The following is a 17,626-nucleotide window of genomic DNA, read 5'->3' on the forward strand; positions in this document are numbered from 1 at the left end:
GCCAAAGCTATCTTGAGAAAGAAGAATAAAGCTGAAGGTATCATCATCCCTAATTTCAAATAACACTACAAAGCTATCATATTCAAAAACAGCATGGTACTAGTACAAAAACAGACACATAGATCAATGAAACAGAATAGAGTCCAGAAATAAAACCATGCATAGATAGTCAATTAATCTACAACAAATGAGGCAAAAAAATACAATAGGGAAAAATAATCTCTTCAATAAATTGTATTGAGAAAACTACATGCAGAAGAATAAAACTTGATCACTATCCTACACCATACACAAAAATTAACTCAAAATGGATTAAGGACTTGACTGTAAGACCTAAAACCTTAGAACTCCTAGAAGAAACTTGTGCAACTTAGGCAGTAATTTCTTTGACATTAGATGTAGGAACATTTTTCTAGATTTGTCTCCTCAGGCAAGTGCAATAAAAGTAAAACTTAATGAATGAGACTTCTTCATCAACCAAAAAGCTTTCACACAGCAAAGGAAATTACCAGCAAAATGAAAAGGCAACCTGCTGAATGAGAGAAAATATTTGCAAATCAAATATCTGGTAAAGGGCTAATATCCAAAATATATAAGGAACTCCTACAACTCAATAGCAAAAGGCAAAAAATTCAATTAAAAAATGGGAAAAAAGACCTGAATAGACATTTTACCAAAGACATATGGATGGCTAATGGGCGAATGAAAACATACTTATCACTAATCATCAGGACACACAAAACAGAACCACAGTGAGATATCACCTCACATCTGTTAGAATGACTAGTACCAAAAACACAAGTAATAACAAGTGTTAGTAAGGATATGAAGAAAAGGGAACCTTTGTGCACTGTTGGTAGGAATGCAAATTGGTGCAGCCACTATGGAAAACAGTATTTTTAAAAAATTTTTAAAAAAACTATCATTTGATTCAGCAATTCCTTTTCTGGGTATGTATCTAAAGAAAATGAAAGCACTAACTCGGAAAGGTGTATTCAATCCTATGTTTATTGTAACATAATTTACAACAACTAAGATACAGAAGCAAATTAAGCGTCCACTGACAGATGAATGAATACAGAAGATATGGTTTCTATCTATCTACCTATCGATCGATTGATCAATCTATCTATCTAGAATGATAGAATACTATTCAGCCATAAAAAGAATAAACTCTTGCTATTTGTGACAAGATGGATGAATCTGGAGGGTATTATGTTAAGTGAAATAAGTCAGACAGAAAAAGACAAATACTGTAAGATTTCATTTATATGTGTAATCTAAAAAATAAAACAAATGAACACACAAAAGAAAACAAAACCAGACTCACGGATGTAGAGAACAAACTGATAGTTCTCTAGGAGAATGCAAGTTGGGGGAAGGCAAAATCTGTGAAGGAGATCAAGAGATACAAACTTCCAGTTATAAAATAAAGAAGTCATGGAGATGTGATACATAGCACAAGGAACATGGATAATATTATATTAACTTTATATGGAGACAGATGGTAACTAGACTTACATGGTGATCATTTCAAAATGTATATAAATGTCAAACTACTCTGTTGTACACCTGAAACTAACATATTATGTGCGCCAATTATACTTCAATTTAAAAATACAGAAACCCCAATGAAAGTATAAAACAATTAATTTCATTGCCTCACATAACAGAAAATCAAAATCGGGCTGGATTTAATTCTATTTCTCTGACTCTCTCAGCTTCCCCCTCTACTCCCTAGGTGTGAGTTTAACCTAAGGCTGATTTTCCTTATGGTCATAAAGTAAGTGTCAACAGTAGCAAAGAAATACATATCTTTGTTGATACCCATATATTCTTTGACTTCTTGTGACTTTCTCTTAAAAGGAAGTTCTTTCTCTTCTATCCAGGAAAAACTCTTAATTCCAACTGACACAGCCTTGTCCAGGCTGAGACCATCCCTGGCTAAGGAAACAGCACCCCTATGACTGGGTGAGGCTAATCAAGAACTACCCTTCATTCTGGAATCAGTTCTCTAAACCACAGGTAAACAAACTTTTTCTGTAATAGGTCAAATAAAAATTTTAGGCGTTGTAAACCATGCAATATCTGTAATCACTACTGAATTCTGCCGTTATTACATGAAAGTAACCATAAAGAACACGTACACAAATGAGCATGGCTATGTTCCAATAAAACCTTTTTATGGACACTGAAATTTGAATTTGATATAATTTTCATGTTGAAAAATATTAGTCTTCTCCTTATTATTTTTCAATTGTGTAAAATGTAATAACTGTTCTTAGATCATAGGTCTGACAAAATCAGACAGTGGGTGAATATAATTTACCAACTTTGCTCTATTACTTTGCTGCTTACAATGGAAAGAGGTAGAATGTACATTTCGGAATCAGCCATAATATTCACTATAATTACCTCTAAAGTCCCTTTCAATTTGGAAAATATATGATAGTATAGAATATTTAAATCTATACCTCACTTTTTTGGAGAGGAGTAGTTATAATATCCTTGAATTAATTTGAAATAAAAGAAGTGATAAATTGCCAACATATGTGATTTTACACTGAAACCTTGTTAAGAGGGAAAAATGTATATAAAATATGCCACATAAACTTCATAATGGGAGTTATAAAGTAGGTTATTAAAACACCAGAAGGGTACCACTGTACTACAGCTTCATCTCTAAGCCATAATGTGTATCCCCAGTTCAATATTCTAATCAGAATCAAATGAAGCATATAAAATCCTCTGTATGTGGTTATGATTTTTAGTTCTTACCAAAGTACAGTCTTTCTGGGCTTAAGCACTACAAAAACCCCTAAGTCACTAGCTTCACAGTCTTTCAGAAATAAGGTCTTTATCTGAAACAGTTACATAAGAGAAAGTAAATAGAAAAAAAACTGCTCATCTGCTCATTAGCCACACAGAAACACAGAGTAAACTCCTCTGAGGTATAACTGCATCAAATATATCTTAATGAACTAGAAAATTTAATCATCTTGCTTAGGAATATAACTTATACTGAGGTGAGATTTAAGTACCAATGGGAGTCTGATTCACTAATCACTCTCATTGTTCTCTTCACCACTGTAATATATATTAGTATTAACCTTGAAAAGTAGGAAAGGATAATGAGCCATAATGGCTTAGGGCCCAAAATCAAGTCCTACAATCTCAGCTGGCTATGAGGTCTAAATGACACAGTCTAGCCTGCCAAAGCACAATGCCAGGATCTGGGTGATATCAGGAGAAGTGAGAACGAAAACGATAAATAGGTCACACTCTTCTAGCACTAAGCAGGCTCTAGGAACACTAGTCGCATTTCTGTAAAAAGGTCTCAGAAAACGAAAAATTATTTTTCATATTATCAGGCAATTAGTTTATTGTGATCAATCCATCTTAACCACTGAATGAAAACCTCCAGAGATCATGAGATTTACAGAGTCTATGGAAATCTTTGTCCCTTGGAAGATAATCATATAAATTCTTTGCCTTAAAAACCCATTGTCTTAAGAGGCTGGGAGTAGGGAGGAGTAAGAAATAGGAAGGGTCTAAATTCAGCAGTTCGGTTGACAGGAGTATATATATACGTATATATTAAAATTGTAAACTACACTAAGAATACTTACTTTCCAGAACAAGGATGGTAATAGTATGGACATGTTAAACAATATGTGACTATTCCCATACTCCCAAATCTGCAGATTACACTCAGTGAAGCAAACTTCAATTTTTTCCTTCAATAGAATATTTTAAATAACAAAAGTTGTTTTAGGGGAGCCTGGGTGGCTCAGCTGGTTAAGCAGCTACCTTCAGCTCAGGTTATGATCTCAGGCTCCTGAGATCAAGTCTCATGTCAGGCTCCCTGCTCAGCAAAGAGTCTGCTTCTCCCTCTCCCTTTGTGCTCTCTCTCCCTCCCTCTCTCTCTTTCAAATAAATAAATAAAATCTTTTTTTTTTTTTAAGTTGTTTTAGTGAATGGAGAGCTATGATTGATAATCTGTCCATGGTCCTAACTTTGGTTTGGTTTTCATTTCTTACTCCCATTGACAGAATTAGGGTAAAGCATACAAATGAAGAGAGAATTTTTCCATTACTAATCTTTATAGTGCTGAATTTCAAAGAGATTGACATAGACCATAAAATCGCCTATAATTTATATAAATATAATTAAGAAGCATTTTAAATACAATTTATCTCCATCAGACTAAATCACAATAAGAAAGCATATCTGAAGAAAATTGGATTTTAAAAGGTTAAATAATATTTTGAAGGAAGAAGTTAAAATTTATTCCAAGTTCCCTGAAACATTGGGAAATAGACATTTTTAAATTAACTTTATCCAAAAGAAAATCCTACTTTAATTATACCAGACATTCTTGACAGACCTGCCAGATACAAATGGGATTTTCTCCTGCTAAGTCTACAAAAGTCTCTTTAAAGAATTATCTAAGACTATTAAAAACATATCAGAAGACTGATAAAAAAAATTCTTGGGTTATTTTAAAACAATACCTGGGTCATATTTCTCTATTAGAAAATACTAGAGCCTGTGCATTCACAAAGTTTAAGAGTTTAGAGCTCTTAAATATAAATATTATATCTAGCTTTCGGAAAACTGAAACTAGTGACTGATATGTTAGTAACTTCCTAACGAATAGAAAAACATGATAAATAAGAGGTGAAGAAGAGTTCCAGGTCCTATTGTTAATCACTATGGTCACAAGTTATCATGAAATCGAATAAAACAAAACTTATAACTATAGGTTAATAAAAGAAATTATTCCCATCGCTGCAAGTACCACCTATGATATATCACTTCCTGTTTATCTGTTTATAAAATGGGGGTATAGCCTCCTCTCTATCTCATAAGGTTACAGTGATAATAACATATAATAAATGTGAAAATACTTTACAAAGTTAGAAGTAAAAATGTAAAGTACAGTTAATGCATACTTAGTAATACAATTCAGCTGCCACAAAGCAAAAATAGAAAAAGTAAACAGAAAATAATTACAAACTATAGGGAGAAAATGTCTTAGTAAGATTTTATTAAGGGCAGAAACAAATACCTTTGGATTAAATAAGTCAAATTACAATTACTCAAAGAGAGGAAATCTCTTCTCATTGATGAGTGAAAAGAAATTTAAGGTAATAATGATCAAGTATTTTTAATCATTTTTTTAAATGTGGTATTAGCTCTAAACCACTGACATCTTCTGAATGGCATTTTACAGACTGCTCTGAACTGAAAATGGGACATTCAAGTTGAGCTACTTTGGAGACATAAAGATACAGACTAATTAGACAAGCAGAAAGAATAAAAGCTATTTGGGGTATCAAGACTTCCATTGAACTACTTTCCTTTGTAAGGACAGACTCAGAAATGTAGTTTGCTTTCAAGAGCAAGAATTAACACAGCTAACAACCCTCCCGTATTCTACAGAACAGAGCTTGGGGAAGGGGACAGCAGGAGGGAAAAGAAACAAATTTAGACCAAAAAACTGATCGAAGGTGATAAGATGAACAGAGTTTCTGTCAAATTCATGGGAGATTTTCTGGTAGAAGTAAATTTCTCACGAAAGCATTAGAATATACATGCTTTAAGTAATGAAGGGTGTTTTCTTAGGTTAATTTTGGCAGGTTGAGGAATCTGACAGTCTCATTAGATATAACCAGTCCAAAAGTTGTTTGGATTAATCCATTTTCAAAGGTAATGCCATCACTGACATAAATAAACTCCTTATTTTGGGCAACCTCCTGCATCTCATTTCTCCATTTATGAAGTAAGATAAATAATCATAATACTAAGCCCCAATTTTGTTTTGAGTATCAAAAAGATAATGGAGAATTACTACAAAGAGTTTCCTAAACTGCAAAGGACCATGAAAATGTCATTTGGTTCCTAATTAAAACACAAAAATGTTATGGGCTATCAGCAGGACCCCATAATGTAAAGCTAAGAAATTACATTGGATAGCTATTTTCCCAGCATTCACAAGATGTTTGCTAATTCCTAAGTTAACCATTTTTCTCTAAGTCTTCAGTTAGTGTTATCCATGATTGTACCCTGTGTTTTTCTGAAAAATATACTGTACTTAACCATATGGTCTTTTTGACTCTAGTTATGTATTTTAAAGGGAAAACTCTTTATAGATGTACTATGAAACTCCAGGAAAGAAGGAAAAGAAGGCTTATCGAAATCATTTTTTTCTGTTCTGATTGTTTTTGCTTAATATTGTAGGCCAACATGTCTTTCCACACTTACTTTTCTTTTCACAAATATTGCAATGTATGCATGTCTATCAGCTCCAATGACCAAATAAATAATTTTTAAAGGAATTAAACTATCATTAAAATGTGGGCAACATCCACTTCAAGCCATGCTTTTTCTTCAGACAGTGGTTGTAGTGTAATATAAGGAACACACAGCTTATAGTCAGAGGCCTTTAGATGGAAAAAGGGTCCTGAAAGTCTCAGAATTTCTATTTTCTTATTGAAAAATGGGAATGACACTTACTTCATGAGACTATTCTGAAGATTAAATTATATCTATTTTTTTGTATAATATTCTTTCACTGATGTAATCAAAAAAACATTCACAGAGTTTTGGAAGTTTGTTTTTTCCATTTCTACAATATAATTTAGACATTAAAGACTCCCTTAAGTCTTTCTACTTTACAAATAAATTCTATATGGAACTGCTTTTATTTCTTTTTTCCAAACTAGAAATCTTAAAAACTGCCTGAGTTATTGTTTTATTTTTATTTTTAAAATCTATTTCATTTATACTCTTTCAAAACTCTTTTTGTATTACTTTGTTTTTGCTAAAGTGTGTTTGTCTTCCAAATCGAAAGATACAGGAGTTCTTTCCTCTATTTCTAGAGTAACAGTAAGATGCTTCCTAAACATAACTACTTGTGTTATATAGACATAATAGGCTTCTAATACAAATCTTTCATCCTAGGGACTAGTCATAATATTAAATTACAAGCTAATCTCAACTGCATTGCTTGGCATCCTCTGGAATTCATGAGTTTTAATTCAGTTTAAAATAAATGGCCATACCTTTCCCTGTTTTGTTCTAAATTAACATTTTCCCTATCTACGGATTTTTTGAATCATTTCATGCCTTTGAATATTGGAAAAATCCATCTCTAGCTTTATGGGTTTTTTCCCTTCTATTTCATAATTAAACAGTTAATTAAGCATGATAGTGAAAAACAATATATATTAAATGTGAGTCAGGATATCTAGGTTCTTGTTCTAGACTTGCCACTGACAAGTCAGACCACATTCCTCTGAGATTCAACTTCTTCCATCTTAAGTAAGGGAGGAGAGAGTTATATTTAAGGTCTCATATGCTGATTATAAGAATTAATTTTCCAAAGGTATACATATAATTATAAGGAAAAGGGAAAAAAAGATATACCTGCAATTTCTTCTAAAGTGTTGGCATGCATGTCCAATAACACAGTTCCATTCAGAATACAACTTCTCAGCTCAAACAAGCTGTGCAATGAAAGAGTAGCCACATAGGGTTTGCTCCACCTTTCTCCTCCATCCTCCACATCTTCTTCAAACTTCAACCACCTACACAAATAAATATTATCAGCACATTGATTATTACATTGTAGATGGAATGATCCTTTGTCCCAAGAATAAAAAGTAGAAACAGAAAGATATTCACATTGCTTCTTGGTTTTGTGGGTTCGAAAGTAAAAACTAGCCCAAGTAATTTGGTTTATTTCACTTTAATTTCATTTAACAAGCGTTCTTTTTGTCATTGAAAGTTGTATAGAAGACAAAGAAAATCAAATGTTATTTTTATTAGTTTGTTGAGCTCTGAAAAAATAATATAAGTGTTTATTCAGTAGTCACAGTGAATCTGCTGTGGAATTAATAAAATGTACTTCATAGAAGGAAAATGGTCATTGAAAAAGATGCAAAAGGAAATGGAAGAATACTCATTTTTCTTCAGTAGGAGGTCTTAAAATGGAATATTTGAGTCTCTTAATAATTTTTCCATTTGATTTTTAGGGGTGCTAGTATAATTTGGGGCATATTTTACAAGAAAAATACATATTAGGCCTGCTTGGATGAAATCTAGTGATTGCAGTCATTTCCAAGGGACTACAGAAACCTATGACAATGGAGCTTAGCCTCCTATCCCTGGGCCTTCCTGCCCAGATTAAGAACAGAAGAACCTTGATGTCAAGATGCCAAATCAGAGACCACTGCCTTCTTAGAGTGAAATGAATAATATCTGAGTTTGTTTAACTGAGATAAATGGAAGGAATAAAGAGAAACCAGTGATTCCACTGTCTTGCACACCACTAAATTTCATTTTTTAGGGACTTGTTCTCTCATCCTAATAGATGACCAGTTTAATTCCGCCATTTTTAATGAACCCTAAATAAAGCCTAAATTTCTTTTTCTCCCTTTCCCTCCATTTTCCTCATTTCACCTCTCCTTAGTCATTTTTGTTCTAACTTCATCCCTCTATACAATACCACTCAAATCTCTATAAATTATTATATTATTGTTATATGTAATCAAATGATCTAACTCCAACAGTAACTAATTAGGGAATCAGTGGATCAGCCAAAAATAACTAACCAAAAGTGTTAATCAGAATGATTAATGTGCAAAGTTCCAAGAAAGATAAAGAAATCTATGTATCCATCCTCACTCTTCAGGAAGCAAAAAGTTGTCAGAAAATGGAAAGGAAACCAACAAGAAGAATAACCATGGCTGCCAACAGTTGATGGACAGGGAATACCCATACCTATCATAAGTTTATAAGACACTTGAAGGTTGAAAAAACTTACATTTAAGCCCCAAATTACTGACAGTATTTCTTCAATGCTGACAATTTTACAGAATATTTTTGTGTATACGGTTGGGAATTTTTCATATTAGTGATTCTTAATGATTTTCAGGCCTTGATAGGGCCATAATACTTCACAAAGCATGTGATGGTTCTTAGTACTGTTCATCAACTAGTTGTCCCTCTCTGTCTAGTAAAGAATAGCCACTTCCTGGCTCCCTTTTGACTGGGTGAGACCATATGATTATTGACTAGTTCTGGACAAGAAATTGTGAGCAGAAATTATGTGTGTCACTTCCAGACTATGCTTTTGCTCATTTTTCTAATTGATTTATTTTCATATTGTTGAAATGTGGGAGTTCTTTCCATTTTTTATATATTAATATTCTTGTCAGATACATAATTTGTAAAAATTTTCTCCTTGTCTATTAGCTTGCTCTTATCCTCTTAACAGGATCTTTCACAGGACAAAGGTTTTAATTTTGGTGGCATCCAATTTATGAATATTTTCTATTGTGGTTTGTACTTTTGATATCATGTCTAAAAATTCATCATGAAGGTTCTAGGTCTCCTAGGACTTTTGCCATTATTTTTCTCTCAAATTTGTATAGCTTTACATTTTACATTTAGATTTATGATTTATTTTGAATTAATTTTGTATACACTACGAAGTATTTTTTACCTATAGATTTCTAACTGTTCAAGTACCATTGATGAAAAGACAATTCTTTTTCCATTAAATAGCTTTTACTCTTTGTGAAAAATCAAATAGCTCTACTTGAGTTGTTCTTTCTCAGTTCTCTATTCTATTCCATTGATCTATGTGTGTCTCTGAAAAGAAATTTTAAAAACAAATCTAAAGGTATCTTTCTCCTTTTGGTATAATGTCCTTCAGATTGGAGGCTTGGTCCTTCAGAAAAGAAGAATGGAATCTCCAGGAATTCCAGTTTGGTAGTTAAGATAACCAAATATTTGGATGCTAGTTTGATTCAGCCATAGATTTTATGAATATTATAGGAAGAAGCATAAGATACTTTCCATAAAAAGAAACCCACAAGTTACAAATATCAAGTTTCTAAACATTTCAAGATTCAGTGTTTTAGGCCAACTCCAGAATTATGCCAAAAGTGATAAAAGCTGTTTAAATAATTATTTTTAAAAGACTATATTAAAAATTATATATATGTATATATACATATATATATATATCCTTTATACGTATTCTCTCTCTACACACACACACCCCCCCACACACACACAAATACATAAGTGTATCTCTCTTTTCTGCTTCTTATTACATTTCATGTTTCAAAGATAGAAATTAAGGGGTCTGGGAACACACCAAATCCTGCTTAAAGATTTGTAGTCATTGAATAGACAGTCAGTTGCAAAATGCCTGATTGCAGTTAATGACCTAAAGTGCTGCAATTTATTCCAGTTTTCAAATAAACTCAGCTGACATTTGTTTGAACAGCAAGCAAGCAAGAGTCTCACAAGCATGAATGAGACGTAATGAACAATGAAAAAAATCAAAACTGCAGGCCAATTGTATGACATTTTCAGGAGGGAGGGGCAGATTTAAACTCTGAGAATATTCGATTTTCCTCAGTGTGTCTGGATCCGTTTTCATCCATGATTAACACATTGGAATCTCTTTCTACTAAACAGCAAAAAAAAAAAAACATGAAAAAAAATAGGTGTTTCATGAATTCTTTGAGGATTAAGAGATGATAATCTCTTCTACAATATTCATATTAAAAACCTACAAAATAAAATTCTTCTGCAAATTAGAAATAGATGTTCTCCCTAGAAATTAACTCCTTCTGTTTATTCTATTCCTACTAATTCCTTTTAATTTTTCTAGGATTTTTTATTCTCTGGTTCTACCCAAATAGAAAGTAAAATATTATCCAAAATTATAGCCTTGGGCCAAGTAAAGGATTCTTAAGAGAAAAGAGTTGCGGCTACAGATGAGGGAGGAGGGACATGGTTAAGGTGGGGGCAAACAATAACATATGTAATCATAAAGTGCTTATTTTAAGGGGAAAGGAGAAGTGAAATATATCCAAACCTAGAAACATTAGCTGTCCTTAAAGAGATTTTTTTTAAGGGGCACCTGGGTGGCTCAGTCATTAAGCGTCTGCCTTCGGCTGGGGTCATGATCCCAGGGTCCTGGGATCGAGCCCCTCATCGGGCTCCCTGTTCAGCGGGAATCCCCCCTCGCCCTCTCCCACTCCTCTGCTTGTGTTCCTGCTCTCTCTCTGTCAAGTAAATATTAAAAAATAAAATAAAATAAAAATTTAAAAAAACTTAAAAAAAGATTTTTTTAAAGATTTTACTTATTTATTTGAGAGAGAGAGAGCATGAGCAGGCACTCACGCCCATGCGCCCTTGAGGAGGGGGTGGGGGCGGGGCAGAGAGCCAAGACGACTCCACGCTGAGAGGGGAGCCAGACACAGGGCTCTATTCCTGAGATTATGACCTGAGCCAAAGTCAGGTGCTTAACCCACTGAGCTACCCAAGTGCCCCTAGCTGTTCTTAATCCATACTATCTTCACATCTCACATCTCATGGAAAAATCTTAATGATGACTTAAATTTTTCCTAATTTTGAATACCAAATGTCTTCACAGCATCAATAAAATTGTTTTGATGCAATAATCTTTTTTGACACTACCTTGTATGTATCAGAGGCCAACTGCTACCCCCAGCTTTGCCTCTTCTGAGCTCGTTTGTGGGTAGGACTTTTAAAGGGCAACCACAGTGAGTCAAACATGTTGTCTTCGTAACTGCACAGCTGTGGTATCTTTGCATGCTTTTCTATTAATAACATTATATGTTATTTATAAGCAGGACATTATAATTGTGTTGATTTCATTAGCCCTTGTCATATGGCTTCTCTTAGGGTTTTTAAAAGTGAACAGCTGGCTTTCACAAACATTTATTAAATAATTATGATTCAAAAATTTAGCTTCAAAATCTAAAACTTTGCTTAAGTTTTACTTGGCAACAACAGTGGGCATGAATTATTCAAGATGTGATATGTGACAGGTGCAATGTGCTGATAAAATATCCTTTTTATTTCTACTATTAGGGTAGAAAATTATTAATCTCCCCTGGAATACTAATCAAAAGAAAGAAGTGCTTCAACTAGTTATGCTAATGATTTATTAGAATTAAATTGCATTTGGAAAATCAGATGGAGCCCTAAATTAACTAAAATTAGTCTTTCTAGATGAACTAGGGCAACCAGAATAAAATTCTGCCACTTTAAAACTCACTACATTTCTAAGTCCTCAATAAATACGCTCTGTTCTTCCCTGACGTACTGTCTCAGCCAAAATTCATCCACCCTCCTCTTCGAGTCTGTTACTATTTTGACTGCTCATCAGATGTCTCCTTGAACCTCAATTAGCTGTACCATGCATAGGCTTCCAGAAGCATGGCTAAGAACACAGGTCCTATTTAATAACATTAGAGAATACTAATAATTAACTGCATCAACTCTTCTGTTCTGTATAAATGAAAGGGAATACATTTTAGTGGTTTAGGATAAACATGTTGTTCAGGTTAATCCATGAGAGCATGATAAAATCCTACCTGTTCAACTATGATAAAGTGAAAGCTGTAGATTCTAGTCTTGTTCTGCCATAATAGAGCTTCAGGAGAGTGAGCAAGTCACAAGGAAGTTACTGCTTAAGAGGAACAGATCACTGGGGCACCTGAGTGGCTCAATGGGTAACGCCTCTGCCTTCAGCTCTGGTCATGATTTCAGGGTCCTAGGATCAAGCCCCACATCCGGCTCTCTGCTCAGTGGAGAGCCTGCTTCCCCCGCCCCTCTGCCTGCCTCTCTGCCTACTTGTGATCTCTGTCTGTCAAATAAATAAATAAAATCTTAAAAAAAAAAAAAAGGAACAGATCACTATTTGATCTGGAAGATGAAAAATCACCAGGCATTTTAAGAATAAAGGAGTTACACCTGACAAAATACACATTCCAATTGTACTTCTCAGTTTTATCATGTAGGATGACAGTGAAGAAAGGAATATAAAAGAAATGCTTCCAAAAAGTACCTTTCAGCAATAAAGAGACTCAAACTAACCAGAGCTTCATAGTCATCATACCCAACAGATAGCCTTTCTTCAGGCCATCCAGGAATACCCAGTATTTCTTCTAATCAGTTGAGGAGAGATGCTTCCAGCCTTAAATAGGGAGGTTTGCACTTTAAGTTCCTTATCAATTATTCTTTAGTTATGAGAGAGTAAAAGTCATAATGCTAATCGGTGAAGATTATCATACATTATTCTTCTGTCACCAAATAAAAAAGATGAGCATTCAGATTATATACATAAAAAAGTCCAAAGCACTAGTTTTGAAATAGTTGGGAGAAAAAAAACAGAACAGATAGTTAAAATCTACCAAGTCATAAAAACTACTTCAAATTTGGTTCTGTATTTAATGTATTATAATAGAAACCTTTAGAAAATAAATGATTAACTAACATGATTTTTTATTCACTAAAAAGGGGAATTCAGACAGAACAACATATCACTAATTTAAAATATTAAAAAAGGCGAATATAGAAAATGATTTGACATAAAATAGGTAAAGGAAAGGAACACTTAGTTCACAGGAAAAAAAATTAGAGCATATTTTTGGAAAGATGTTCAATCTTACCAATAATTTTGAAAAATAAGATTTATTTTTCCTCTATAAAATTAGCAAAAAATGGGGGCACCTGGGTGGCTAAGTGGGTTAAAGCCTCTGCCTTCGGCTCAGGTCATGATCCCAGCATACTGGGATCAAGGCCAGCATTGGGCTTTCTGCTCAGTGGGGAGTCTGCTTCCTCCTCTCCCTCTCCCTCTCTCTCTGCCTACTTGTGATCTCTGTCAAATAAATAAATAAAATCTTTTTAAAAAATAGCAAAAAATGTAAAATTTTGATGATTTAGTCTTACAAGGGTTTGAGGAAAATAAATACTCTCATACACTGTTCATAGAAATATGAATTACTGGAACATTTTATAAAGATGATTTTGCAAATATCTATAAAAATTTAAAAGCCTGCTCTCATTGGTAAATAAGTTCTACTGTTAAAAATTCACCTTACCTAAACACCTACAAAATAACACCAAAATTATACATATGAATGATCACTGCAGCAATGTTTGTAGCAAACATATAAAAGAACCTAGAACCTTATCAAGAGAGGCTAAATAAAGTTCATTCATATTGTTAAATGTAATGCAATTATTAAAAAGATTGAGTGCCCTGTACTGATAGTAATGGAAAATGGTCCAAATATATTATTAAATGAAAAAGTGAGGCATGAATGTTGCATGTAATCCCTAGTGTATAAATTTTAAAAGGACATACATTTTCATGCAGATCTCGGTATGAAATTTTTATGAGAAGAGACACAAGAACAGTGATTACCTTTGAAGAGAGGTAATGTGAACAAGAGTAGAGGATACTTTTGCTTTTTTAATCTTTCTATACTTTGGCAATTTTAAATACTAGCAGTTAATTTTATTTTTTTTTAATGTTAACAGAGATGGAGTAGGTAACAGATATTTTAATTTTCTTCTATTTATTTCTAGTACTTTTTAAGTAAAAGGAACCTGCAAAGACTATTCAAAATTTATCAAACAAAAGAATTAACTAAGCCAGTATTATTTACATGACTGAACATTTAATTTCACACTAACTCTGGGTAGAGTTAAGGCAATCATTAAATGCAACCAGAAATTTAGTATGATCTAGCAGTGTACAGTGGCCTTCATAGAACTGTTCAATCCCTGGGCCACTGAAAAATATGGCCAACAGAAAGAATTTCTAACACTGAGAGCTGTGTGACTATGGAAGGGATAACCTAACAAATCAATCAAACCTGTGTCAATGGAAATGTTCAAGCATATCCCACCTCCTCTACCTAGAATAATGCCTCTTCACCTTTTCTTCCTAGCTAAGTCCAACTCACCCTTCAAGAGCCAGCTCAGGAATCACCTCCTCTAGGAAAGCTATCTTGATCCCTTCTCCTTTACCCTTGTGGTTTAGATCCTTGCTACATAAAATGTGATCCTCAAACCAAAAACATTGGAGTGGCATCAGCTGGAAGGTTATTAGAAATGCAGGATCTGAGATTCCATGCCTGAGGCATACAGAGTCTACTTTTCAGCAAGACCCCAGGTGATTTATATTCATATTAAAATTTGGGAAGCAGTGGTTAAAGGACAACACTTGGTATGACCACAGTTCATTGTGCACAACTGTGTCACAGCATTCATTAAACAGTATTTACAACTTTGTTTACTTGTCTGAATCCCTCATTAAACTGTGAGATTGTTAAAGTCAAATCTAAGATTTTGGTTGTTCTCTATCCCTTATACCTGGCACATTATAGATATTCCATAATTGTTTGTTGAATAAATGAGCAAAAAAGCAAGAATGAATGAATGAAAAGTAAATGTAAAATTTAGCTTATTATTCTTTTACAGCAATTCATCAATCACATGGCAGTATAGAAATATTAATTACAGTTGACAGAAAAGTAATTTTTGAAATGCAATTTTTGAAAAGTTATTTTGAAAAAAACACTATGTTTAGATGTATATATATCCTAGAAACACACTACAAAATATCTTTACCCTGACCAAATAGTACATAAATAAATCCAGGACTATACCTAAAGCCTCTTATAATGTTTTTCCTTTCTTTAAAAAGGCCCCACACTCAGATTATCATATAATATCACTAGTTTGGGCATAGGCCAACAGTTGAAAAGATAGAAATAAATTACTTGTAGATTCCTATTGTTTTCCTGATGACACACAAATTATGCTACTGTTTATCTTTCAGCCTGCAGCTGTTGCTGGCTCTGCATCACTATTTACTATAATTGCTGCCTTCAGATTTCATTCTGACCCATATCCCATTATAGGATATGCCCAGGCCAGATGAGCAATTTCAGAAATCAAAGCTCATGGATGTTTGGAAAATCGTGGCTTTAGAAATCTCTTTTCCAATAACATGAATACTGTTTATTATACCTTCACCCTTCAACAAAAATCCTCACCTGGCTGTTTCTCGCCATTCAGCATCCTCACCTTCACGCCAGCAAATCTCATCCAGTTCTGTGAAAAGGTCATGAGGAATGTGTTCTTCATCATCATCCTCAGTTCCAAGAATAAACTGTACTCGCTGTGATGGGGTGTCTACAAAAAGTGAGAGACATGAACATGCATTACTATGACTTCAACCTTAAAATTTCCTCATCCCAACTTCAACACCACTCCAAACTCACAACTCCCTGCCCACCAATGTGACAATCATCCAGAGTAGACTTGGGAAATTAAAACTAAATTCAGAGAAAAAAAAAAACTGAACTAAATTTAGCATTACATGAAGTCTAGTATAATTTGGGAGATAATTATATAAAATGTAAATATAGGATGTATAGAGTATCAAAAATAATATTAAATGTTATGATTATTTTTTGATTATTTATAACACTCATCATAGAAACTATTTCTGTATCTCCCTTATATACATACACATTTTTTTCTCATCATCTATCCTATGCTTTATGGTAAAATTCAGAACAGACTATGATAAAATTCACTTAGGCTAAAATTATACTGAATGTAATTCACCATGAACTCCCTTGTAATGCTTTTTTATAGTCACACCTTTGCCCCTTCACCAAGCCCTGACAACCACTAATCTGGTCTCCACTGCTATAGTTTTGCCTTTTTCAAAATGCTATATGAATGGAAACCAAACCCCAAATCACCTGCATGCTACATCATCTACTGTTGGTGTTTGCTTAAACATTCGAAGACTTCTTATGACCATGACTATGCCACAAGTCACTACGTTCTTGGTTGGGAGCAAAATAATGTGTGATTTGGACACAAGACACACAATCTCAAGGTTGTGCATGATGTTCCTGGAAAGAACATGTTGTTCACAATCTGGGGGGCTCTAAAGTGGGGACCTGTATAATTTGGGGATATAGATTGGCTGTGTTTCCTACAAGGCTTCCAGTCCAGCTGGCTAGCCTTACGGTTTCCAGTTCAGTTAAGATAACTGGGTCCCTGTTTTTAGAAGGACTACTCAACGACAGTTAGTCCAATCTAACCTACTTGCCCATGCTACCCACGAGGTGGTATTCACTCATTCCACTGTGTGATGGCTACAGAAAAGAGGGTACGGAAGACATCCAAAGGTGTTAATAGGTTTTGTGTGTGTGTGTGTTGAAGATGAAGGCACTGAGGACATCCTGCATTTCTGATAAACTTCTTAAGGTTAAAAGCACTGGTGATATGAGTCACCTAGCAGAGAAAAGCAAGCCAGCGGTCAATTAGATTTAAGGCACTTGTCACAACTTGAGAGCCACATCAAGGTATTTTCTTTTATGAGGAATACTCCAGGGAAAGTTCTGAAAGATCATTAAATTCACCTCCATTCACATCAGCAAGTATGCTCCATTCCAGTAACTATAACTTCATCTCCTTTCCAATTGTCCCCTACTCTAAATATCCCCAACTTTATTTGTCCATTCTTTAATTCGCTTTCTGAGAATTAAAAAAAAAAAACAAAGGATGCCTGGGGATTTTGTCTTCATTATTTCTTCTTTGGTTTATATTTTTAAAAGATTATCTGATTGTTTACCTAGAAATCTTTACTAGGTAGCTGGACACAAAATACAAAATTCATTCTACCCTTATAATACAGTAAAAGTTATTTTAAAACCTAGTAGAAAAAAATCCATTTATTTTAGAAGCAAAACTATAAGGA

General features: G+C 33.9%; 1 protein-coding gene across 8 annotated transcripts in view; it reads right to left on the reverse strand.

Moving 5' to 3' along the window:
* Positions 1-17,626, reverse strand: part of SLC4A10 (solute carrier family 4 member 10) — a gene marked incomplete at both ends in the record, with an annotated part of 302,735 nt that overhangs the window by 133,188 nt on the left and 151,921 nt on the right. For all 8 annotated transcript variants that reach the window (XM_080799605.1, XM_080799609.1, XM_080799604.1 and 5 more), the window contains 2 exons: positions 7,432-7,592; positions 15,903-16,041. In XM_080799605.1, the coding sequence (XP_080655731.1) occupies positions 7,432-7,592; positions 15,903-16,041 (300 nt within the window). The remainder of the gene's footprint in view (positions 1-7,431; positions 7,593-15,902; positions 16,042-17,626) is intronic.

The sequence above is a fragment of the Martes martes genome, assembly GCF_963455335.1.
Source record: "Martes martes genome assembly, chromosome: 3".
Lineage (NCBI taxonomy): Eukaryota > Metazoa > Chordata > Mammalia > Carnivora > Mustelidae > Martes > Martes martes.